Here is a 27,096-nt window from a genome sequence, read left to right on the forward strand (position 1 = left end):
GTAGTCCAGTCTTGAAATGACAAGCACCTGTGTGGCCTTTTATGGAAAGAAATGGACGAATTCTTCTGATGTTATAAAGGAGAAATCGACATGAGCGTGTCATATTAGCAATGTGAGAGGAAAAGGACAGTTGATTGTTGCGTGCAGTAATCAGAGAATTGTCTAGGGAGATTGCAAGATCCTGTGATGGGGATGAATCACCTGAGATGAACAGCAGTTCAGTTTTGGTGGGATTAAGTTTCAGCTGATGAGCTGTCATCCATGATGAGATGTCTGCCAGACATTCTGATATCCGAGCAGAAACATGAGTGTCTGAGGGAGGAAAGGAGAGGATGAGTTGAGTGTAAAACCCATGTGAGGATATGACCGCACCAAGAGATTGAGTATAGAGGGAGAACAGGAGAGGACCAAGTACTGAGCCTTGTGGAACACCAGTGGAGAGTCTGCGGGGAGCAGATGTGGATCCCCTCCATATCACCTGATATGATCGACCTTCCAGGTAGGAAGCAAACCATTGCCATGCTGCACCACGAATTCCTAGGCTCATGAGGGTGCACAAGAAAGTCTTGTGGTTCACTGTGTCAAATGCTGCTGAAAGGTCAAGGAGGATGTAGACTGAAGACAGTTTGGCTGATCATTTATGATAGTGGTGATGAAGGGGAGGAGGTCTTGAGAGATGGTCTGGAGCATAGTGGAAGGGATTGGATCCAATGGGCAGGTGGTAGGATTGCAGGATAAGATGATTTGCAGGATCTCTTCTGTTGTTAGTTTAGAAAACTGTGTCAGCGAATGAGAAGGAGAATCCTCAGTGTGTAGTGTAGGAGTAGGAGTTTGAAGTGAACGTCTGGCAGATTTTTCCAATCTTCTCATCATAAAAAGTGGCAAAGTCTTCAGCAGTCAGGGAGGATGGAGCAAGAGGAGCCGGTGGGTTAAGTAGTGAAGAGAAGATGTTGTGGAGCTTGCGAGGATCTTGTGTAGAGGATTCCAGCTTTTCTTTGTAGAAGGCATTCTTAGCAGAAGTCACTTCAGATGAAAATTTGGACAGGAGAGCACGGTAGGAGACAAGATCTGTGTCGAGTTGCGATTTCTTCCACTTCCTCTCTGCTGTTAATAATAATAGCCAGAGACTTTAGCCTAAATGACTTAGTGATTAAAACTTGAAAACATACTTATCTGTCAGTTTGGTAGTAGTAATAATTTATTTTGGTTCTCTAGACTTTTGTTTCTTTGCGTCCAATGCTTAAATACGCTTAGCTGTGTGTGGCATGTTTTGTACCACATTCACATATTGGCTTTCATTTAAATGTCCCAGCTGTTCTATTTTGAGAGTGCATGTCTATGTTTAGGGAAACATCACACTGCTGTTTCCAGTCTCTTTAGGGGGGAGGATATGATATTTAATCCACTTAGTGTATAGCTTATTCTCAATAAGCTGCCTGGTCTGTGAAACTATATAAGCAAAGAACAAACAACATATAATATGCACATAATTTCTAACTGCACATATATACATGTTGTTTTATTCAAAAACTTAAGCAAAGATTGCTCATTATCAAACATTCATGTGGTGGAGATGTGTTTATTGACACTTTATTGCATGAATAGTTTTTTCACATTGCTTATATGCACGTTCAAGCTGTCTAAAATATCGCTGCTATTCCACACAAGTAATCACACGCAGAACTGAATATTTGCATACATGCACAGGATGCTATTCACCACTATACACCACAGAAGTTCACCAAGTTGCAAAAGCTTTAAAAATACACTTACTGCAGAAGAAGCAGCTCTTTCCTTGAAAGGGCATTCCCTGAAATGATGGCAAAAAATGGCCACCCAAGAGGGGCAGGTGTTTGTCTCTCTCTCTCTCTCTCTCTCTCTCTCTGTGTGTGTGTGTGAATGTTTTTATATCTTGATGGAATGAAAAGATAGAAATATCTGACACTTTTGACCTTATGGGTACATTTGGCTGGTCCCCTTGAGGAAAACTACTTTTTTTTTTACTTTTAATTTAATTTTATTTTGTTTTATTAAAAAAAACAACAACCAAAAGAGTCTAAAGGTTAGATTTAGGTGTAGACATAGTATTATTTAATTAATTTTAATCTTACATTATTAATTAGCTGCTCAAATAATTATGTCACTGGATAGTAAGGATTGTAAGACAAATGTTTGTGTGTGTGTGTGTGTGTGTGTGTTTGATGATGTTCTCATGTAGCATAACTTCAGAACAAGAAGTTGAACATATACATATATCTGTGGTCCAGATCAATCTAATTACAAACAGTTTGTAATGTACTCACGTGTTGGGTGTGTCCTCTTAACCAGGGGTTCTGAAACATTTTACAGTCAGCCAAAAAAATAAATAAATAAAATAAAAAAAAAATTTAAAAAAAAAACTTTACTGAAAAATAAATTCTTGGACCCCATCAATACAAATTTATTTTACAAACAAACTATTAGAAAAGAAATTAGGTACATTATTTAAATGTGTGCAATAAGATTTTGGCTAATTTGAGCCAGGAAGCTGAACCATGGCTTTAGACTACTGAGCAAAAGAACAAACCAGACAGAATTAAAGGAGCAGTTTATAATTTTTTTTTTAGAGCTCACTGCTTTTAATTTCATTTAAAGCATCCACAAACCATCCCCTTCCCTCTAATCAACACCACCCTAGTGTCTGGGTAAGTAAAATGTATGCACAAACCTAAATCAAAGAAGAGGGCCAGATCCATAGCACAGCAATTCTGACGGCATTTTTCTAATGTATGTTTGAAATGATATGATTAGTAACTGCACTTTTAAAATAAAAATAACTTTGCCTTACCATTTAGTTGCATTTAGTCTCACTCCACTAAACAAAACTCACAGCAGACGTTCTGCATGAGTGGCATTCACGCTTGCTTGATTCACTTCCACGAATCTTGAGCTGAAATTTAGCTGCTCAAGGAAACTCTGATGACATGCATATGCAGCACCACAGTGACAGGTGACACATACACTAAACAAAACATGGAAAGTACCAAGGAAAAGTCTTATTTGTTCATGAATTGTCCATCACTGACACATCATGATGTTTTTTCTTTTGTGTTTACTGTTTATGACTGAATCTCAACAGCAGGGGGTGCTGAAAGGTAAAGCCTGCTGTGCAGGACCAGTGGATTGTATACCCAATAACTTGTACCCTCATCTTGGTCTGTTTCCACAATCAAACAGACCAAAAATAAGATGACACAGAAGTAATGAGGTCAGATCCCATACCTCCTTCATCAAACTAGTTAAGACTGGAAAAAAAAACTTTTTTGGGCTGCAGACATTTGAATAAAATGGGATTGGCATGACCTTTTATTTATTTATTTGTGTGTGTGTGTGTGTGTGTGTGTGTGTGTGTGTGAGAGAGAGAGAGAGAGAGAGGGACAGAGCGAGAGAGAAAGAGCGAGCGAGAGAGAGAGAGAGAGATGTTTTGCTTTGGTGGTTGAGGGCTAGCCAGAGCTGTGCAGCACATTTTTGCTGAGTAGGGAGAGGCAGAAAAGCCAGGCAGCTGCCAGTGGAGAAAAAAGCTCCATACAGCGAGAGAAAGAAAGAAAGAAAGAAAGAAAGAAAGAAGAAAAGAGATGAAGGAGGAGCAAGACTGTGGAATGACAGAGAGGGAATGATCATATCCATATGGAGGAGGAGGCTGCTCCCTCAACTTCCTGAGACCAACCGAGGCAAACAGGGAAAGAGGGAAATGGCAAGCTCATAAATGAGATCAGAGGAATAGAAAGAAGTGAGCGTTGTATGCACAAACAATGATTTAAAGGTGAGTCAGTCTTGTGTCTGTCTGTGAGTGTGTAAGAGCAAGCTTTTTGTGTTTTAAGAGAGTGAGACAGTGGGCTGGACTTGGTTTCACGCACCAGTGATCAAGTGAAGTCACTCAGAGGAATTCTTTCTAAAGTGTTTTTTTTTTTGCTCTCAACCCTCTTCCTTTTCTGCCATCTGGAGCAGTGAAACAGTGAAGCACTTCCTACGTCTGCTCAGTGCTCAGTGCGCGCCGGGGGCTGTTGGCTGCAGCACTGCATCTCTGTGGTACCAGTTTTAGGGACATGAAGACATTGTTTTCTTCAAGCATATCTCAGGACATGAAGTCTAGACATGTCTGCTGTATTGACACTACTTCTTAATGGACTCCCAGCTGCATTTGACTGCACTTCAGTGGAGGTTGGAGACATCAGCTGAACTTCTCTGATGGGTTCCTCCCCCTTGTTTTCCTTATAAGGCTAAAACGACTGAGTGGAAAATCATTTGAATGTTGTGGTGGCTCTGCTCTGACACGCACTTGGATATCGAACCAGCTCTTTTTTTGCTCTGCACTTTTTTTTTTTTTCATACAGGTCATTTGTATAAGGAACAATAGATGCTTTTGTTACTGTTTACATGAGAGTTTTGCTGACCTTCCAGCATCAGCTGGCCAACTTTGCTCTGGGAGTAACACAGCAGAGAAGAAACCTCTCTGAAGATCATCCTCCATCTGAGCAAGTGCCAAATCTTCATACTGAAGGAACTGGTCCTGGAGACACCCTCAGGATTGTGCGCACTTCTGGGAAAGCAAACATACTTTATTATGTCAAGACAGTATTTGACTTCGGTGATGGTGGATTAGGTTCATTGGAAGTACTTTGAAGACATTTATGTCTTGCAGGGATGAGAAAATTGTATGAGCTGAGGTCTTCCTTTGACCCCCTCTTTGATCCTTTCTCTGCTTGCTTTGGATCATTATTTTGGATAGCTACCACTGATTTGTTTGTCCTGGCAGTTAAAAGGTGGATATAAGGCCTCAGACGTTATTTGATAGTGGCCTTGTTGGGCCAAAATGACGGCACCAGCATGGTACCACAGGGACATTAGTCGGGTTCAGGCAGAGGAGCTGCTGGCTCGAGCCGGGAAGGATGGCAGTTTCCTGGTGCGGGACAGCGAGTCTGTGCCTGGTGCCTACGCGCTTTGTCTACTGTGAGTAACACCCACACACACATAGATTTATGCACACCAGCTTCAGCCCTCATCCATGCTTGCTGGCAGGCTGATTTTATCAGCAACAACCTCACCGGCAGTGGCTCTCTCAGGATTTAAGCTTGAGGATGTGACTCTTTCACTTAGTACATGATATGCTTTCAGCAAACCCACATGGTATTTCTCGGAAGTTGTTTAATTCCAAGAACATGAGTGGTTACCACACTCTCCTGTCTTCTGGTAGCTGTTCCACATGAGGTCTGTTTAAATTTATACATGAACCATACCTACTTTAGGACCATTGAGGCTGAGGCTAAAAGGGAGTGAGCTGTAGGAGCCCATCAGTCAGTAGCTTGGAGGAGTTCTTAGGTTTTGCATATCCTCTGTCTAGCTTTCTGTAGGGTTGTCTGACATTTATTGTAGATTTTGGTGGAAGAGTCAGATAGCAGTTGAAGGTGTCAGTGCTAGTTCAGAATATTTCAGGCTGCTAAACTCCCCTTTTCTCTGCCTGGCCTCTGGATGGAAAGACTGAGGTCCAGAGACTGCACTGCTCCCTTTTTAGTCTCCCTTCCAGACACATTCCTGAAGCCTGAGACCTCCAGCATTTTTTTTTTCTAATCTCCCATTCTTTCATACTCTTTCTCCCCTTTACCCTCACTTTCATCCTTCTCTTTTTCACTTCCTTTCACTGTCACCTTAGCGTTCTACATGACTCACCCCCTCTTTCTACTTATTTCTGTTCTTCATTTTCTTTATTTATACATTTTACCCAAAGGAGCTTTTTTTTAAATTTAAAAGCCAAAGGCATTCAAACCTGTTTCTGTGGAGGCTCAGCTGTACTTTCATGGCCCAAAGGTGGTTGAACCACAGTTTTGAGGTACTCATAAGGGCCATAAAGAAAAAGCCAAATGGACAAGGTAAAATTGGCTAGTGATTAGGTCATTGTGTAGTATGGCATCAGCAACTCACTATTTTAGTTTATATGTATATTGGTTGTTGTAGCCACTTCAATATTTAATGTGTAGTTTCTCTATTACCATAGCTAATAATAACTTTTGTGCTGTCTCTAGATTTCAACGCCATGTTCACACTTACCGCATCCTTCCTGACGCAGATGGTTTGCTGGCTGTACAGGTGAGGGCACACATTGCGAGCTGCTGAGGAGAAAACCATCATGGCTCTTATGGTTAATGTGTCTATAATCATAATCTAACTCTATTCAGAGGATAGCAGTGCCATTAACGAATGTTGTAAGGTGATTTAACAAATTTTGTAAGATACAGTTTCACAGGCTTTGCATTAAAATGTATAGGAATGCTGGGATTTTGTTATACGTGAGTGTAACATTTTCAATTCCTTAAACTGTAAGAACGCAAGGAGACAAGAGGAACAGTGTAATTCTTGTGCGTCCAGTGTGCTTTGGTTTTGTTCCACCAGTGTTTGTTGTGTGTGTGGCTCCAAGTGACTGCATGTCTGGTGAATGACTTCAGTAGTTTTCTGAGTAAATGATGTGTTTCACACAGATTCCTTCAACACCCACACATAGTAGCTATTCCCTGCAGAATTGCTGGAATGGGTCATTTTGCATGAGCATGTGTGTGGGTTTGTGTGTGTTTGTGATTATACTAAGATGATTTTGATGATATAATTTTTTTTTAATTTTATATAATACTACATACAATACATAGTTATCTGCATTTATACTATGATACTGTGTTTTACATGCGTTAGCCTGTTCATGTAGTTTAACTCATTACTTAGTATTTTTACCATTCATTTGCTGTTTTTTAAATTAAAGGCAGATGGAGACTTTTCTGTAATTAATCTAAGACACACACACACACACACACACACACACACGTTTGTCCTACTACCTTTATGAGCATCTTCCTTTGATATAATTATTAAAGTAATGCACCTAACCCTAACCCTAAGCTTAACCTTAGTAACCTAAAGGAAGTTCCTTTAGCTTTTAAAAATAAAAGCTGCTGCTACAAAAAAAGGAGTTTTCCTTGTGTGGACCAGCCAAATGTCCCCTCCAGTTCAAAATTGTCAAATAGTCAGATATTCCTATCTTTGTGGGGACATTTGGCCCCCACCAAGATATAAAAACATGTTCCCCTCAACCCCCCCAACACACACACACTTTCTCGTTTTCTGTCAGCGCTGCTTTGTGGTTGGTTCTCTCTTTAGATGTAAGAATAGTTGCTGGTTTCTCGGTTCATTTTATTTAAGTGGCAGACTTTTTCCAATCCAGTCTCTCCCACTGTCTCTTTCTGTACTTTTAATCGTTTTTCAAGAAACTCTTTTCCTCCAGTCTGGAAGAAAATGCTGCCTTTGAAGAATTTTTTGGCAACCAAAGTGGACTGGTTGATTGAATATGCCAAAATGGTGTTGGCTACCATACTGGGAACATACAATTTTCTAAAAACAAACAAACAAACAGACAAAATGTATGTATGTATGTATGTATGTATGTATGTATGTATGTGTGTATGTATGTATGTATTTTTGTGGGGATCAGATGGCACAATGATAAAGACTTTTGACATTTGTCTGGTTCCCGTGAAGAAACTGGCTTTTTTTAAATTTAGAAACAGGGCCATAGAAGCCATGCCATTTTCTTTGAGCACTGAGGTTAAGGTTTGAGATTTAGTACAGTAATACACAAGTCATAATACCCCAGTGTCTCTGTGACACCCACATACACACTGGAAGGCAAATAGATTATATGTGCGCAAGCACATACAGTATTTGTAGCAACAGATTATTAGTTTTTTTATAATTCAACAGCTGCATTTGATTTTTAGAAACTGCAAGAAATTGGTTGAAACGCCACATGAAGCTCCACATGTTTTATTATTGTATGAAAAATCTGGGGTCTGTTTTAATTTGTAGGCAGAGAATACAAAAAGCTAGGTTGGTGCTTACTTCAGATGTCTTTGAATGCTGGGCAGTTTCCACAGCACTGCTCTGCTTGACCTTATTGCAGAGTTGTAAACTCAGTGCTACGGCTAGAGTAGGGGCTGACCATGAGGGGAAACCAGTATGATATCTGTCTGTCTCTTTGTTTCTCTCTCTCTCTTTCTGTGTGTGTGCGTGTGTGTGTGTGTGTGTGTATGTGTGCATGTGTGCATGCGTGCGTGTGGGTGTGGGCATATTCTTTTTTTACAGACCACACAAGGAGTGCAGGTGAACTGTTTCCGAACTCTTGGTGATTTAGTTTTAGGATACCAGCAACCTCATAAAGGCCTGGTGATCCCTTTGCTTTATCCAGTAGTGAGAGAGACAGAACTAGTGGATGAGAGCTCAGGTAAGACACACGCACACACACACACACACACACACACACACACACACACACACACACACACACACACACATACACAAGTTTGTCTTAGTGCCCTTGTGAGACTCTTGACACAATTATTAAAGCTGCTATTTAATACCATGTCTAGACGTAAACCTAACACAACCTTAACTTCGGTAACCAGAAGGAAACCTTTTGGCTCTTTCAAGTATTTTAAGTAAAAGCTTCAGGTTTTTTTTTTTGTTAAAAAAAGTTATTTTTCAGTTGTCTTCAGCACAATGTCCCAACAAGGTAAAAACTGTGAAAAATTCCTTTCCTTGTGCGGACACTTAGTCCCCGCCAGGATATAAAAACATGCACCCCTGTCTCTTTCTCATTTTTTTGTCAGCACATTTTTTGTCACACTTGTGAGCAATCAAGACTAAAATCCTCTGCATTTACATGTAACCACATCTGGCTTATTTTCATGCATGTTTCATATGAAAAATGCAATGCTACCATAATCACAGTACACAGTGAAGCCAGACTTAATGGATGTGCTTAAAATAGGAGTGAACTAGTAGAAGTTATGTGCATGTGAAGTTATGTAACAAGGCAATGTGCATTTTTGTGTTAAAACTCAAACATTAGAATCATAAGTATTTTTTTGCAATATTTGATACATTTTCACTGAAAAGTAAAAATAGTGTATAAAAGGGTATATAAACAGAAATAATAAATATACTTTTGTTTGCACTACACTTGTCACTCAGAGATAAAGACAGGTGGTCATCTAAAGCATATTAAGTGCTCCAATAGACTGTATTGGTTTATTCATGCTGATAAAGACTGGAATTAAAATCTTTACTAGTCTGGCTCACAGTCTGCAGGAATATTTATTTTCGGAAAATTTAGCTCCTGAAATTTCATAGAGGGAATATGTCTTAAATGCATAAACAGAACTCTATTCCCAAAACTGTCATTGTGGTTTTCATAATGTTATGTGTTCATGTTGTAGATGGGGATGATGAGAAACCAGGCTCAGTGTGGAACCCTGTGGCCTCGTCTCCTGCAGCCCAGGCGCCCCCTACAGCCCAGTCACCTCCTGCAACTCAAACACCAGCATCTCAGCTTCTGCTGCAAAGACTGCAGGGCATCACCACAACCAGGTTAACACGTACGACTTTATATATTACACATGCAACTTTCTATATTTACATCATTATAGTCAACTGGACTTGATGGTGACCTCCAGTTTCAAATCCAAGTGATATCTGCAGCGAATAAGATATTGCAGAGGTACAGGGAGTTGTTCTACACCATGGTTAGAAATGAATGCTATGGCTTTACATGAATGCTATAGCATTACAAATGGTATGACTTTATTTTGTATGTGTTTGTATAGTAGTGTCTCTTCTGAGATGGTGGCTCTGCTTGGTGAGTACTTGCGTGGTGATGTGACTCTGGATCTGGAGAGTTTGAAGAAAGGAGGCTCAGGACTACACTTTCTCCAGCGAATCCTCTGCACCACCTGCCATAAACTGCACAGGTACAACTCCACTCTTTATGTGACAGAAATTTAGACTTCATCATGGTAGCTGGTGAAAATGGCATGTATATGTGTGCACTTGTGCTTAATCAATATGCATATATATGAATATATATACATATGTTCTAGAGAAGGGGTTCTCAAACATTTTGCAGCCCTTTAACTGTTTTTGACCCCTTTAACTGTAAAATAAATTCCACTGACCCCTATTTAAACATTAGGCTTATTATTTAAATGTAAATAGTTTGCCTATTTATTAGAGCCACAGTCCTTTTTATTACTAACTTTCTACAGATACACTATATGGCCAAAATTATCTGGACACCTAAATATCACACCCATATGTGGGCCTTCCCCAGACTGTTGCCACAAAGTTGGAAGCACACAATTGTATATATGTCTTTGTGTGCCATAGCAGCATTAACTCTTACATTTACATTTTACATTTATGGCATTTGGCAGACGCCCTTATCCAGAGCGACTTACAATAGTAAGTAATAGTAAGTAAACTCTTGGGATGATCTCAGTCCCAGACCTCACTAATGCTCTTGTGGCTGAATGGGCAAATCTCACAGCCATGCTCCGGAATCTGGTGGAATCTAGTGGAATCTAGTGGCCTTCCCACAAGAGCGGAGGTTATTATAACAGCAAAGGGGGGGCTAAATCTGGAATTGGATGTTGAACAAGCACATATGGGTGTGATTAGTCAGCTGTCCACTTTTGGCCATATAGTTCAGCATACATTAAGGCCAAGCTGACATTATTTATAGACCTACCTGTGTTTTGAGTTACTGAGGTTTGGATTAAACCAATTCAACTTAAGTGTCCAGATACATGGCCTGATAGCTATAGGAAATCAATATTAAATATAATAGCTTTGATAATGGTGGGTTGTGATTTCCAGCACTATAACAAAATAACAAAAAATCCCTGACTGGCCGGCTGTGCTTCAGACCCCAGAACTGTTCTAGAAAATACTGCTATAATATACAGTGAAACAGAAGAGGAAAATGTTTATCTTTAATTCCGGCATCTGCAGTGAGATTGATCAGACGATGTCCAGTTTGGAGACCCTGGCTAAAGTCTTTGACCATCCCAGTTGTCCTCTGACCTGTCCTAAAATCCAGGTAAACCACATGATCTATATTTGAAATAGTGATTTAGATTTAGTTTTGAAACAATGTAGAGGCACATTCCTTAAAATGCACAAAATGGCATATTTTAGTACTAAATAAATATTTTAGTACTAATAAATTCATTTATATGATCAAAGACAGGGGTGTTCAAGTCTTATCCTACATGACTACAGTCCTTCACCCAGTCCAGTCCAGTCCAACATCTGATTCAACTCATCAGTTTCCCTATTTTAGCAGGTGTATTTGCATAGGGAAATCACTAACCTCAATACCTTTTCTCTTGACTCTGAAGCACTGTGCACAGCTGATCTAAACACTATTTTAGTAGTGACACAGAGTGCAAGACAAGCCTTATACTGCGACACACAATATAGTACACAGTATTAAGGTGTTACAAATGACTACAAGTAAAGATTATTGCCCTAATTAGATTTTCACTACTATGGCCAGAACTCTCTCATAGTTTACAATCCTGCTTCTGACGTAGAACTACATGCCGAAATAAAGCCCATGTGTTGTTATGGAAATGTTATGAGAATAAAATATCTTTATTTTGTGCCTCAGTGTGATTGTCAAAGTTACTGAGTTCCAGACGAAAGAGCAAAACCTCTCAACAACTACTTTCAGCTGGTTAGCTCTTACTGTGTGCCTGATCAAGAAGCAGTGCCCTTGCATCGCCAAGCTAGTTGTCAGGATAACTCACAACAGTAGATTTTTCCCAGTTTGAAAAAATATCCTACACTCTGTACCTTAAAAAATTATGACTTTGCTCTTCATCATGTCCAATATTTATATATCCTGTTTTGAATTCTTTAGAATATGGGAAAGGGTCCAGAGGAGAACCTTGATACTCTGCTCTACAAAATAACAACCCTGTGCAACCTGCTATCTTCTCTAGAGAAGAGGGTATACAAAAACACTACAAATTCTTCAGTCATGATTCACACATGATGCATTACTTATTCTTAATAAGAAGTGTTTATTACTTTATTTCCTTTATTTTGTTATATTTAAACTGTGCCATGACCTTTCACAGGTTCTCACAGCCCTCCAAGAGGCTGTGACCAATCACAACCTTTCTGTGCAGCCAGCGCCTGTACCTGAGCCTGTATCATCTGTAAAATCTCCTGCCAAGGTCATCCCTGTGCACAGCTTTCAGGTAAATCCTCGTTTCTCATCCACCAGCACGGCCATGCTGGATATCCAGGGCAAAGCCAGACCTTTTACAATGAGTTGGCCAGGTTAGACAGAATGGCTTTATTGGGATGGCCAGCTACAGTGGGGCAAAATACTAATCCACATCCATAGAATATGACAATGTGGCTGCCCCTATCTGTGTATGGCCTGAGTAAAATCTCCACTGGACATTAAAGACTTGCCTTGCAAGCTACAGAAAAGTCATAGCTAACATAACATTAAGCTACATAGTATGTTAGCATTACAAATTCAATATTATTAATTATATTAATGGTAACTAATAATAACAAACAAAAGAAATACCTATTTGTTAGTTGTGGGCAGGAATAGTTAGTTTCTGTGTTAACTAGCTAAATTTGCTTGTTCCTGCATGACGTTACACTCACTGACAATCCTCTCCATTGGACAGGGATGAAAAAAATGCTCAAATTTCCTGGAGATGTTGTGGGATCTTGTTTCCCAGAGATGTTTCTCATTTACAATGACCTTCATTGTATTGGACGTTCTGTTAGTATTCAAAATAGCCTATCAGAGTGAGATTCAGTTTCACATCTTATGACATTAATAATAATAATAATAATGTCTTATAGCATGTAACATGGCCACTCGTCTGCTACACCCATGAGTATTTATTATAAATGTGGGTGTGTATTTGTACATATTTAGGTGAAGGTGGTCAGGTATGGAAGGCAGGTGGTATCAGTGGATGTGGACAATGGTGTGCTGCTCTTTGACAGGAAGACCGGCTCATTTGGCATAGAGACAATCACACATGACAGGAGTAAGTGTGCCCGCATCACTGCAGAACTAAACCATACAATATTATACTACTGAACTATACTAGATTACAAAAGTATACTGTAAATCTTATTTTACTGTAATGTATGTTTGAATGTCAGTTGTGCAGCTGGTAAAGTTTCAGAGCAGCCCAGCTAAGCTGAGGATGGTAGTGGACAGCCATCACAAGCCTCCAAGAGAGCTACTGTTTGAGAGCTTTAAGGTTAGTCAAAAAAATTGATTACCTAGGGAATAAAAGATGATGAAATAATAAAATAATGAACTTCCTGAAATGTTTTTATTCCACTTATGCCACAGAAATTTGTATGTTGTTGTAATGTAGTTATTGGAAAATAATGAACTTCCTGAAATGTTTTTATTCCACTTATGCCACAGAAATTTGCAAACACTAACTATTTCATTAATTAAAGAAAGTCACGTCATACTTTTTATCAGTTTGTAGTTGCATTTAATATTGTGCCAGCTCTATAAAAAAAGTTAGTTCCTGTTATCACTTACATATAAACAGTTGTTCCCTCAGTAACCTCTCTTTCTCTCTCTGTTGAAGTTAATAAAACAAAAAACAGAGCTTGTCATGGTGCAGAGAACTGAACCCAGCAAGGACAAAGTCCTATTAAAGTGCAGGAAACAGAAGAAAGAGAAAACAGAATTAACAATCATATTTTAATATCTAAGAAAATAGGATCAGTGAACAGAATCACAAATAATTGTATTGAGCAAAATATTAATATGTGATCGTCCTCCCTGCAGAAAAGAGAGGCTTTCTGCCAGCTTCTACAGCTGATGAAGAACACATACTCCCAACAGAATGAACCTGACGCCATCTCTGTGTTTGTGGGCACGTGGAACATGGGTAAAGCTGTGAAATTATTGTTTGAAATTTACTGCATACTTTTTATATTTTTATATATAGTGCTTACAAATAAAATGTAGCTGTGTTGTTATCATTATGCACCAGTTTAACTTAAGCAGAATTCTCTTGTGTAAAAGCTGGTTGGAGTTTGTTCAAATTCCTACGTTCAGAAGTCAGAAGATGTTATAAACCCTGTCCCCACCCATAATGCTAACCTTGCCTTTTATTATACATTTTTTAATTATAAATTGAGCAAATTGTTACAAATTTGCATGTCTGTGTCCATACTGGTATGGCAGATATGTATATGATGTAAAACCTTGTTACATGATGTTTATACAGATTTAAAGATCAAGGCTATCTTCCCTTATTCATGTAAGAGAATCGTAAGACAATGTAACCACATAAAAATGAAAACCATTTAGCTTATTCATACCTTATTCATAGCTACACTTTATTATGTTTGTTTGTATGTATGTGCATGTCTGTTTTTATTTTTTTATTTCTATATAGTTTTTGTTATCTTGGCATTCAATGTGGACAGCAAAGAAAGAATTTCATTGTTCAGGGAAACTTGGTTTCCTCACTGTGCACATGACAATAAACGCTTGAATCTTGAATCTTTACCTTTTTGTAGGTGGATCTCCCCCTCCCCCTACTCTACAGTCCTGGGCTACATGCTGTGGTTTGGGGCTGACTCCTGATGAATCCATTGCTTGCCTGCCTTATGATATCTATGCATTTGGCACTCAGGACAACCCTCAAGGAGAGAAGGAGTGGACTGAACATATCAGAGCCACACTCAGAAATGCCACCCATATCGACTTCAAACAGGTTAGAGACTGACATTTGCTGACATTGTAAAATCAGCACGTTGACTTTATGTGTACATATACTAATGTAAGATCTGTTTTTAATTATTATTATTATTATCATTATCATTATCATTATCATTATTATTGTTGTTGTTGTTGTCATTATTATTATTATTATTATTATTATTACTGTAACTTGATTAACTTGTTTTGCATTGATCCTGTGCTGCATATAAATGTCCGGTAGGTGGCACTGCAATCTCTGTGGAACATCAGACTGGCTGTGTTTGTAAAACCAGAGCATGAGGGACGTATCAGCCAAGTAAACACAGCAAGTGTGAAGACAGGACTGGGGAATACACTTGGTACAAAACTTTCATAGAGTCTGGATCTCTCTCTCTCTGTCTGTCTCTCCCTCCCTTCCCCTCTCTCTCTCTCTCTCTCTCTCTCTCTCTCTCTGTCCCTCCATGGCCTATAGCCAAATATTGAACAAGTCAAAGAGACAAGCAAATCATTAAGCTCAGGTTGATATATGCAGACAACCCTCAAGAGAGCATTTCAGAGTTACTGTCACGAATGCCAATGATGTTGACTTCAAATAGGTTACAGACATGTTAGCACCATAAATTACATTAAAAAAAAAAGTTGACACAACCTTTATATCATAATTAGTGTAGGTATATCATGTAGTCTGGGTATTTATGTCTGCTCTCAAACAAATGTAAAATATGCCAAAGTAGATAAAACTGTTTACATTTTTTTGTGAACGGTTGCAGGAAACAAAGGGGCAGTAGGGATCTCCTTCCTCTTTAATGGGACGTCTATGGGCTTTGTGAACTGTCATTTGACCTCTGGCAGTGAGAAAGCCCTTCGGTATGCACCCACACCCACAGCCACAGCCACAGCCACAGCCACACACATGATTAACACTGACTCTGTTAAAATAGTCTTCAGTAGTTTTAGCCAACTTCCTTTTCTGCTTACTTAACAGTCACAAAGTCTAGTGATAACTTCAGTGCTGTATCATATTTTCCCTGCTGCAACACAACCTTCTAGCCCTGCACATTGTATTCTACGTGCACTAACAGAATATTGACATATTTGAGATTCACTCTCTTGTAGGAGGAACCAGAATTTTCAAGACATCCTCAGACTGTTATCGCTGGGGGACCGGCAGCTTGCTGCCTTTGACGTTAGCCTGCGCTTTACTCATCTCTTCTGGTGTGGAGACCTGAACTATCGCCTGGATCTTGACGTTGAGGTCATCTAAGCTTTCTGTGGTCACCCTTTTTGCATTCCACTGTTTTATTTTTCATTAGATTATTGATGTCATTTCTGTGCTTAGCATTCTTTTGGGTTATTTTTTTATGAGAATCTGTTTTGGCCTGGCCATTGCAATCTTTGCTATGTTTTTTTTTACTAAGTTTTTTTGCTATGTTTCAGAGATCAAGGCCTCTCATGGCTGATTGATGGTTTCTCTCTTCTGCAGGACATTTTAAAGCATGTGTCAAAGCGGGAGTTTGATGAACTGATGTATGCGGACCAGCTGACCAGAGAGCGCCATAAGAGAAAAGCCTTCTTTAACTTCAGTATGGACTTCCTGTTCCTATCCTAGACACTATTTCTGTTTGAGTATCAAGATCTTTGCAACAACTTCACTAAGTCTCAGGCCCATTTTAACCAAATGTTATATAAATGTTATATAATGGCAATAATACATCCATCATTTCAAGCCACATCTGACAACCAAAACTTCTCTTAATGCCTTACAACATAATGCACATTGTCCGTAATGCCTGACAATATCATCTTTAACGCAATAGACTTGCCAGACTTATTCTTTACATTCTTTGCTCTTGTAACTACAGTACATTCCTTTTTATATTCATTTCACTGTAGTTATTACCACATACTTTCAGTAAGATGAATAGCTGAAAAATAAGTCTTCATCTTTATTAAAGCATTAAAGGTGTTAATATCATCATGCAAAATTATAATTTGTGATGCAAAACGAGACAAGACAGCAGGTTGGTTTGTTCATGCAATCAGATTTTAAACTAGATATAATCCAGAAAAAAGACACATGCATTTACCAGGTGTAAACAACAGCACACTGAGATATAAAATAACATGTGCATGCTTTGTACTCATATGGTTTTATTAATAGTGCTGGTGATGGTATTTGGGATCTGACATGATATATTTTCTCTGACATTATATTTTCTTTCTATTGCTCACTCTTAAGAGGAAGAGAAGATCACATTTCCACCCACCTACCGGTATGAACGGGGCTCCAGAGACTGCTACCTTTGGCAAAAATACAAGACCAGTGGGGTAGAGCTCTCTTCATTAAAGCTACCTTAAGTTTAATAGTCTACTTGTGTCTACTGATGCAGTATGAGCCACCAGTTGCATTTTAGCACACATATTGCAACTAATTGTACAATGTTCAGATATTGCAGAGCTTGTTTAGGTATTAACATATGTTGAAGTGAAGTGAAGTGACTTGTGGCCAAGTATGGTGACCCATACTCGGAATTTGTGCTCTGCATTTAACCCATCCAAGTGCGTACACACACAGTGGTGAACACACACACACCGTGAACACACACCCGGAGCAGTGGGCAGCCTTTTTTGCTGCGGCGCCCGGGGAGCAGTTGGGGGTTTGGTGCCTTTCTCAAGGGTCTCACCTCAGTCGTGGTATTGAGGGTGGGAGAGAGCACTGGTCATTCACTGAGACTCGAACCCACAGCCTTCAGGTTCACCTTCGGGTTGCAAGTCTGACTCTTTATCCATTAGGCCACAACTGCCCCACCTATACACCTTACACCTATACACCTATACACCTTACACCTATACACCTTAACACCTATATGGATATATACTGTATGTTATAACATTTTATAGAAACTTTCCAACCCAAATGGAATATTAGGAATACCATGAATGCCTTTAGATATGACATCATTTGAAGCAGGACAGAATATTACAGATAGTTCAGCTTACTAACAACTTCTTTTTTCCCCCCACATGTTTTTCTAACTTTAACTTTTACTAACTGTGGCCATGCAATAAATGTAAGGCATCAGACACACTCTACACTGTGGCCAGACATTAAGCAACATCTTGTATAATTGTTACATCACTGTAACAACATGAAGCTTTGGCAAAGAAAATCTGACACTATTTTCCTTCCTATAAGAGAGGCCCTGGGTCATGTTAGGTCAGCTGTCAGCGCTAAAATTGGGTTGAGTAATGTGTTAAATGATAGCACCAGGTGCTGTACTCTGTTTAATATTAATAACATATGAATTGTCATAATATAATGGGAGTTTCATATAGTACAACTTGTTAGAGCCTAATAAATACAAACACACACACACACAACTAATTCAAGTTCTGTCTGTCCTCAGGTGCGAGTGAATGGGCCTTCATGGTGTGATCGTGTGCTATGGAAATCCTATCCAGAGACTTACAACATCTGTACTTCATATGGTGAGTTAAGATACACTAGGTTCACATATTGTAGTAATAATAATAATAATAATAATAATAAAGATAATAAAGATAATAATAATAATAGATACACATACTATCACAGTTCTTGTCACGTTGTGTAATGATTTTTGTTATAGTTGATTTGTCTGGTTCATCATATGCTTTTCAAGGAAATAAGAAATGTTGAAATAGCTTTCACCAAAATACCAAACAAATCTATTCACCATCAGTAGCAACACTGAACAACAACAACACAGAATGAAAAATATACAGCAAATAAATGCATCTGATTGTATATAAATTACAGATTGCTTTACACAACCAAAGTTTTAAATCAGTTTTTTGATAGATGTATAGATTGGAAAGATATTGTTGGCAATTGCAGCTTCGAGATGTCTACGGTAAGAAGTAATTAGCTTTTTGCAGCATTGTGGTTCAATTTTGGCTCATTCCTCTAACCAAATCTTCTTCAAGTCCCCAAGGATATGAGGGTCTCTCTGATAGACTTGCAACTTCAAAACCTTCCATAGATTTTTATACAGATTCAAATCAGGAGATTGACTATGCCATGCAGGGCCTTCTTGAGTTAATTTGGCTGTATGTTTGGAGTCATTGTCTTGTTGAAAAGTCCACGTTCTCCCCAGATTCAGTTTCTTGGCCGTATTCATATTTCATTCAGTGATGTGTAATGTCCCAGTACCGTTTACAGAGAAGCAGCCCCATGACATGATGCTCCCACCTCTGTACTTTACTCTGGGTATGGTGTTCTTGGGAACATATGCGAAAATCTTATTTCTCCAACCATAATGAGCTAAAATATTCCAAAAGAGTTGTTTTTTTTTTGTTACTCTGTTTTGTCAGAGTAAATAAAGATAAACATATGAAAAGGAGCCATGATCCTTGAGAAATAAATCACTTGTATATTTACAGTCCCCTCCAAAGGTATTAGAAGAGCAAAGCCAGTTCTTGCAAATGTACAAACCATCATTTTTTTGGGCATTTTCTAAAATACACAATCTGCAATACACTGTATATTAGTAATTCTCCCAAAACAAACTTAAATAACTTAAATATTTTTAAGACACAAGACCAACTCTTTTTGATGAATAGTGTAAATATGGATGTTAATACCGAAAAAGTACAAGTATGATGTTCACAATACCTTAAATTAACACTGAATATGACCTTTTTGCAGTTGCTTGACTTTTGTTTTTTTGTTTGGATGTCTTTGACATCACTAACATCCAACTGAAGCTGCCAGAATCGAAAAGATATCGCAAATATTCACGTAATGATGTACTGGACGTGTAATGACTACTCTGTTAAACTTTTCACTTAAATGAGAACAAGCTCAAACACTAAACTGGTTTCAGTAACCTTTTTCAATGACAAGCACAAGGACTAAAAAAGTTTTCTTAGAATATGTTTGCAGACACCACAACACTGGGCTGTGGTCCGCCATCAGAGTCATATCCTGTTTGACTTGCAATTTTGAAAACAAACAAGTCCATATCATTTAGCCATATCAGCAAAATCAGTTAACAATAACAATACAATAAATGACTTTGAGTTTATGGCTTAGAGTATAAAGAGTTCAGCTACAGCTGTCTGAAACAGGAACACATATAGTATGCAGGAACAGCATTATTGTGTTGGAAATGTGTAAATTTGTAGAACACACTGCCAGACTCATAAACATGTTAAGTCATGAAATTTTTCATTGTGGATTTGTTCAAGTATAGTCATTTCCTGCAGGTTGTACCGATGACATCTTTACAAGTGATCACTCTCCTGTTTTTGCTACTTTTCAAGTCAGTGTGGCTGCACAGTTCCCTAAACCAGGTCTGTAAATGGTGTGAACTAATTACTTTTTCTTTCGTCTTGTTTGTTGCAATGACTCATGATGTTTATAAGAGGTTGCTAAACAGTCATTTATTTGACTGAATGACATACATTTCTTTCATAATTGATACTAAAAATTGATCTCTGGATTTGAGTCAGATGTTATCTGTGTTCTACAAATACAACTACTACAAAATATTTTCAGTTTGTTTATTTTTAGACATTAGTAACATTAATCTTTACAGCATGTAGTGGTTCGGGAAAAGAAACGTTCTTGACAACATGCTATGATGGATTTTTAATGCTTCCTTGCGGATCAAATACATCTTTTTTTGCGTTGGATTTAGACTTATGTTCTGACCGGTCGTGGATTGAACTAGGGACAATTGACACCATAGTGAAGACTGCCAGCAAGGCCAAGTTCTTCATTGAGTTCCACTCTCGTTGTCTCGAAGGTGCTTTTTCTTCATCATTTATACCAGTTTGAGAGGAACCCAAATTTTTGCTTGTCTTGCTGTCTTCTACTGAAATGTTCATGGTTCATAACATACATATAGGAGTTCCATGTTTTATTTTTTTTTCTCTTCCTGTGTAGAGACACGCCGTTCTGCAGAGAATGACTCACAGAGCTGTGAAGTGCCGGGGTTCCTCAAAATGAGCTGGTCTTCCAAACAGCTTCCCAAGGTTCCAAGATAAAGCAGAGATGATACTGTTTTTTCATCTGTTTAAAGCTGAATAATTAAAGAAATATAGAGATATACTTACTGTATAGTGTGTATAGTATCGGTATATATCTATGATCAAAAGTCCTAAAGATAGTCTAGGTCTGTATTACTGGTGAAAAAAAAAACAGCAATCTGGTGAACCAGGATTCTCTCTCTCCAGCTTCAGCCTCTTGTCTCAGATATGGAGTATATTCGGGACCAACACTTGCTGCTCTCTGTGAAGTCATGTGATGGCTTTGAGTCATATGGTATGTTGTAATCTCATTCTCTTCTCATTTAAAGTGACCTTCATTGAAAATGAAGATGTGGGATAACAACTGCATGATAAATGAATGTGTGTGATAATGAATGACATGTGGCACATGTGTTATTCCAGGTGAATGCTGTGTGTCTCTGCAGTCTATAGTGACCAATAACTCGGAGTCATTTGAAACATGCCTGACCCACAGAGGTGAAGAGATGGGTTCCATCCGAGGTCAAATCAAGGTTTATATACCACTGAACAAGTACCGGTCATGGGAGAGGAGCTATGGTGAGTCTCACCTTTCCATTAAATCTTTTCCGTTCTCTGTTGCTAATGTTTGTCCTAGTCACGCTGTATCCTCTATGGCTCTTCTGCTTTTGGTTCCTCTGTTGGTCTTGCTCTTCTTTATCATCTGTTATGGCTTCCTCTTTTGGCTTCCTGATGACAGAACTTGCCCATATGCATCCTGGGGCCTTAGGAAGCTGAAGGAGACTGTGCCATTCTTAGGTTTTCCCCCAAATAACTATATTATTTATAAATCTTTCTGGCATGAAATCTGTGTTTCTTTGACCACTACAGAATGGATCTGTATTGAGAAAGATGAGAAGGGATTACTTAGGAGCCCCTGGTCTCCCGCACCCATCCGAGCATCCCCCAATCCGTGAGTAACATATGCCTATTTCTTTGCTGTTAATAGGAAGTGAAACTTTATACCATAAGCCTTTTTTTTCTTTGATTGGATATTCTAAGAGTTGAAACACTCAACTGATCATTTACTCAGGTTTCAGTTCATTTTATTTCAACCTCTTCCAGTGTATCTTCAGCCTCCCGCACAGTGGCTCCTAGTAGTTATACAAACCCAGCCTACTTCATTTTCGAGGGCATTCCTGTATTGCGCCATGTAGAGGAAGACCCCTCACCCAAAGAACCCAATGTAGTGTGGGCCAAAGACTCTGTGATTCAACTTCCTAAAGTAACAGGGGGCCATAGTCATGACAGCAGAGCTGCCCACAGGTCTGACTTCACAGAAATTGAAATCCCTGGATCCTTGCCACCTTACACACCCCCTTGTGACCGCCCAACTCATATTACCCCTCGTCCAATTTCCTCATACCAACTTTTTCCTGGACCAGATGTATCAAATCCTTCCCAAAACCAGAAGCACAAGACTTCAAGTCCTTCATTTCAGTCACAAATTCAAAGGCCTAGCATAACTCAGGAATCAATATTACCTACCAAAAATTTAGGGAATGCCAGTATGAACAGTTCAGTCTTCACACAGGACATGCATGGGACAGTTAAGAAGGACTATTCCAGATTTCACCAGGAGCGGCCAATACCAGTGCGTAACGGACCAAAGCTATACCCATACATGTCCACCAGAGTTCCCCTCTCCAAAACATCAGTTCCCTGGGTGGTGGATCAGACACCTGTAGCTTCAGGAGATAACTCACTCACTGCTCTACAGATTGCTAAATCATTGAGTGAGGTGGATTTCCTGCCAGCATGCAAGAAGTACCCCTCAAACCAAAGGTCTGCTCCACCAAGGCATTATGGCTGTGATTATACCTTAGCCCCTGAGACTGGTTCCTGTTGGGAGAAAGAGGTGAGTTGAAAGAAATCTTATGTATAAGAAAATTTAAAGAGAAACCACTTATTAAAAAATACAGACCGCATGTTGCAGTTACTTATTGCAAAGTTTTCTAAGTGCATTAGATTGCACTCAGTGGATAGAGAACAAAGTGCAACAACAGGTAGCCAAATACACAGATACCTGTTTCTATGCACATCAACTTTCACACTCAAAGTAAACGTTACTCCCCAACATATGGAATTCATCATCCGTCTGAATCTAGGATCTGTTATCTGAATAGCAGGGCCCTGAGGTCCAAAGAGGCCTTTTAGGTCTCTAACCATAATTGCAACTTCATAACATAATAGTAACCCCGTTATCCAAAGACGAGAGTGCACAAAAGAGTCTAGTCCTTTAATTACCTGGATTATGATGGAAATAGTAAATATGAGATTAACAAAGTTAACAGGATAAAATAAACATGAAACAGGTTCTCATAGGGGTGGGCAATATAACAAAAATATACAATATTAAAATAATACGACATTTCTATGATACATCTTCTATGAAATAAACTCCTTAATGCAATAATAATAATCATCAGTATCTGATTATCAGTTGTTATTCATATCAGTTGTTATTTGTTATTTGAACAGAAATCTATATGTAATCTCTGTGCTGAATATGAGAGCAAATGATGTTACTGTGGCACATTTTAACATTAAACTAGTAAACAACCAGACTAATAAGGTTGGAATTGAGATCAGGTGGTTTATATAGAATGTTGGATACGGTATATTGTGTTTAGATTCACATTCATAGCTTGCTACAGAGACTACAGCATGGTGAAAGAGTTGGCACGCTTATGACACTCTAACAAAATAATGTGTAGGGTGTTTGGGCCCAAAATTCCTACCCGCGCCTCTGCTGTGGTGTGTTATAATGTAGTTATACATGTTGGTGTGAACAGGTGGTAATGTGGTGTGTTTTGCTGTGTTTAGGTGTCAGTCCTGCATGGAGCTCCAGAGACAGTACGAGAGCTGCTCAGTAGTCTGGGGCTGCAGCGCTATACACTTGGACTCAGTCTCAATGGCTGGAATGACCTGGATTACTTCAGGTGAGATAAGTGAACTGAAGAGAATGTTCATGCAAAATGAACATTTATCCATGTCTAACCAATGCGGCGTCTTTTCATGCAAAAAAAAGCTTCCTGTTACATCAATAAAGCTACAGAGTGTTTACAAGAATCTTGAAAAATGCAATTTGTGGAAGAACACTTAGTAACGTAATTATTGGACTGACAAACATTACTTATTAGTATGTATTGTTTGGGATGTGACTCAACCTAAAAAGCTATTATACCTGAGGCTTTTATTGAAGTCTCCCAAGTGTTAGAGAAATGTCATGAGAATAAACACTTTACTGTACACATCAGTATGACTGTCACATTTATTCAGTGCCTGGTGAAAGAGCAAAACCTCTCTCCGGTAACAAGAGCTTGTCTTTTAGCTAGGAGGGTTATGTTAGCCAGTTAGTTAACCAGCATTGGCAATTTTGTGCTTTATTGTGATCCTGCAGCATTGTGTTTATAAATTACCAGTGCTGCAGTATAACTGTGTTCATTTTGCAAGATCAGAGCGCAGAACAAAGGGTATTTGGGATTTGGCTGTACTACTTTCAAGTGTGATGACGCATCTGAGTTGGCGTATGACGTATCCAATTGAAATTTTCCTCCAATTTGAACCCGAAAGCTTTGACTGTGACTTACTATACAGTAAATACAGAATTGTCAGAGTGACTCACAGCAGCTCAGGAACATAATGATTTAGAGTATTTTTTCCTCCACTCTCTCTATCAAAAAATCCTATGCACTAAATAATGAAAAATCAATATATGGAAGGCCAGACCTGGCAAAATGACAAATAAATTCAAAAAATTAATAACTTCCTCAATAAATATATTAATAAACACAATTTTAAAATTCCTTTTATTTCATTTTATTCATGCCTGTATTAATTTATTTCTGATTATACGTATTCCTCAATTTCTTTCTTTCTTTCTTTATTAATAATTTATTTATTCATTAATCTCTGCATTTGCTTGTTTATTAATTTGTTTTTTCCATTTCTGTATTTTTTATTTTGCATTGCTTTGTCTTTATGATAATGATGGGCCATAAATAAAATAAGTCACACTCATACCACTGGTAGATCAATTGTTTGATACATGTAAACAATTTAGACAAACTAATTAAAATGAATACTTAAAGAAAAGACATAAAATATATCACATAGATTATTGCTTTTTTTCATTTTGCCAGATCTAGGTCATCATATAGCGAATGTCTTTGCTGGTTTGTATCTGCTCTATAAAATGTAGGAGTATGTGTTCTGGAAATGGTTTAATTGTTCACTCTGGACTAAACGTCTCTCTAGGGTTAAACATATTCTGTTTCCAGTAGTGCTAAAGTGTGTTCTCTTTCTCCTCTCTATAGTGGAATAACTGAGGAGGATCTGCGGGCTTCTGGTGTAAAAAACCCATCTCATCGTAGGAGAATCCTGGAGAATTTGCCCAAGATTTGGGACTGAGTACTTGGACATGGATAACTGCTTTCAATTAGAGTGTTTTATTTAAAAAAAAAAAACAAAAAACACGCCACCCTTTCCTTATCTCTTTGTCTTAAAATCCATTTAGTAATGATGCATATTTCCTTTATTTGCGTCAGAGTTCACTGGGGTTTCAGCCACCACCCGAGTCTTAACTTTTATTCTCTGCCATTCCATCTCTGTTATTTACCTTGTATAAAGCAGTTACATAAATTATGTCTGTTTGCAGAGAGACCTCTTCAAGAGGATTTGATCACTTGATCATGATTCAGCTTTTGTGTCAATAGAAGAGTTTGAATGTGGTCAAACCCGTGACACTGGTACTGCTAACCTTAACATGGGAGCTAGATAAACTGTTACTGCTAAATATAGTTGAAACTAGATATTTACATACACTTCAGAAAAAACACAAAAACGTTTTTTTCTTTACTGTCAAACATTAAATCAGAGTAAACTTTTTCTGTTTTAGATCAATAAATATTAACATATTTTTTGCATTTGTTAAATGTCAGAATCGAGTGAGGAAGTATTTTTATGTATTTTTTTAATCACTTTCATCAAAGTCAGAAGTATACATGCACTTCCTTAGTATTTGGTAGAATTGCCCCTAAACTGTTTGACTCGGGCCAAACGTTTCGGGTATCCTTCCACAAGCTTTCTTCAATAGTTTGCTGGAATTCTGGCCCACTCCTCTTGACATAACTGGTGTAACTGGGTCAGGTTTGTAGGCCTTTTTGCTCGCACTTGCCTTTTCAGTGCTGCCCACAAATTTTCTATGGGATTGAGATCAGGGCTTTGTGATGGCCACTCCAATACCTTGACTTTGTTGTCCTTAAGCCACTTTGTAACTAATTTAGAGGTATGCTTGGGGTCATTGTCCATTTGGAAGACCCATTTGCGCCCAAGCTTTAACTTCCTGGCTGATGTCTTCAGATGTTGCTTCAATATATCCACATAATTTTCTTTTCTCATGATGCCATCTATTTTGTGAAGTGCACCAGTCCAAAGGAGCCCCACAACATTATACTACCACCCCCATACTTCACAGGTGGGATGGTGTTCTGAGGCTTCAAAGCGTCGCCCTTTTTCCTCCAAATATACCGTTTATCATTATGGCTGAACAGTTCAATTTTTGTTTCGTCAGACCACAGGACATGTCTCCAGAAATTAAGATTTTTGTCCCCATGTGCAGTTGCAAACTGTAGTCTGACTTTTTTATGGTGGTTATGAAGTAATGGCTTTCTCCTCCCAGAGTAACCTTTCAGCTCATGGTGGTACAGGACTCGTTTTACTGTGGATAATGACACTGTCTTACCAGTTTCAGCCAGCATCTTCACAAGGTCTTTTGCTGTTGTCCTGGGGTTGATTCACACATTTCGCACCAAAAAACCTTCCTCTCTGGGACTCAGAATCCGTCTCCTTCCTGAGCCGTATGATGGTTCTACATTCCCATGTTTTTTATACTTGCGTATTATTGTCTGAACAGATAAACGTGGGACCTTCAGGCATCTGGAAATTGCACCTAAGGATGAGCCACACTTGTGGAGGTCCACAATTCTTTTCCTGATGTCTTGGTTGATTTCTCTTGATTTTCCCATGATGTCAAAGAAAGAGGCTCTGTGTTTGAGGTGTGCCTTTATATGCATCCACAGGTGTGCCACCAATTAACTCCAATGGAATCAATTAACCTATCAGAAGCTTCTTAAGCTCAGAATGGAATCATCTGGAGTTTTCTTTTTGTTTAAAGACTCAATAAACTTAGTGTATGTATACTTCTGACTTTGATGAAAGTGATAAAAAAAATACATAAAAATTCTCCCTCGCTCGATTCTGACATTTAACAAATGCAAAAAATATGTTAATATTTATTGATCTAAAACAGAAAAGGTTTACTCTGATTTAATGTTTGACAGTAAAGAAAAAAACGTTTTTGTGTTTTTTTCTGAAGTGTATGTAAATATCTGGTTTCAACTGTAAATACA

General features: G+C 38.5%; 1 protein-coding gene across 2 annotated transcripts; it reads left to right on the forward strand.

Moving 5' to 3' along the window:
• Positions 1-365: 365 nt before the first annotated feature.
• On the forward strand, positions 366-26,486 carry inppl1b (inositol polyphosphate phosphatase-like 1b). Of its 2 annotated transcripts, XM_026918460.3 has the most exons (28): positions 366-3,802; positions 3,988-4,989; positions 6,060-6,123; positions 8,164-8,302; positions 9,297-9,447; positions 9,684-9,827; positions 10,867-10,954; positions 11,780-11,869; positions 12,000-12,122; positions 12,827-12,941; positions 13,060-13,160; positions 13,709-13,811; positions 14,449-14,645; positions 14,874-14,991; positions 15,403-15,499; positions 15,749-15,887; positions 16,116-16,215; positions 16,872-16,960; positions 18,040-18,121; positions 19,880-19,966; positions 20,314-20,421; positions 20,562-20,650; positions 20,852-20,939; positions 21,068-21,223; positions 21,515-21,596; positions 21,749-22,541; positions 23,510-23,625; positions 25,003-26,486. In XM_026918460.3, the coding sequence occupies exons 2-28, from the start codon at positions 4,853-4,855 to the stop codon at positions 25,094-25,096; spliced, it is 3,690 nt and encodes a 1,229-aa protein (XP_026774261.3). In that variant the 5' UTR covers positions 366-3,802; positions 3,988-4,852; the 3' UTR covers positions 25,097-26,486. The 2 variants fall into 2 exon arrangements, with proteins under 2 accessions (XP_026774261.3, XP_026774263.3); XM_026918462.3 differs by having other exon boundaries at positions 366-4,989; positions 9,687-9,827.
• The last annotated feature ends 610 nt before the right edge of the window (positions 26,487-27,096 follow it).

Source organism: Pangasianodon hypophthalmus, chromosome 7 (assembly GCF_027358585.1).
Source record: "Pangasianodon hypophthalmus isolate fPanHyp1 chromosome 7, fPanHyp1.pri, whole genome shotgun sequence".
Lineage (NCBI taxonomy): Eukaryota > Metazoa > Chordata > Actinopteri > Siluriformes > Pangasiidae > Pangasianodon > Pangasianodon hypophthalmus.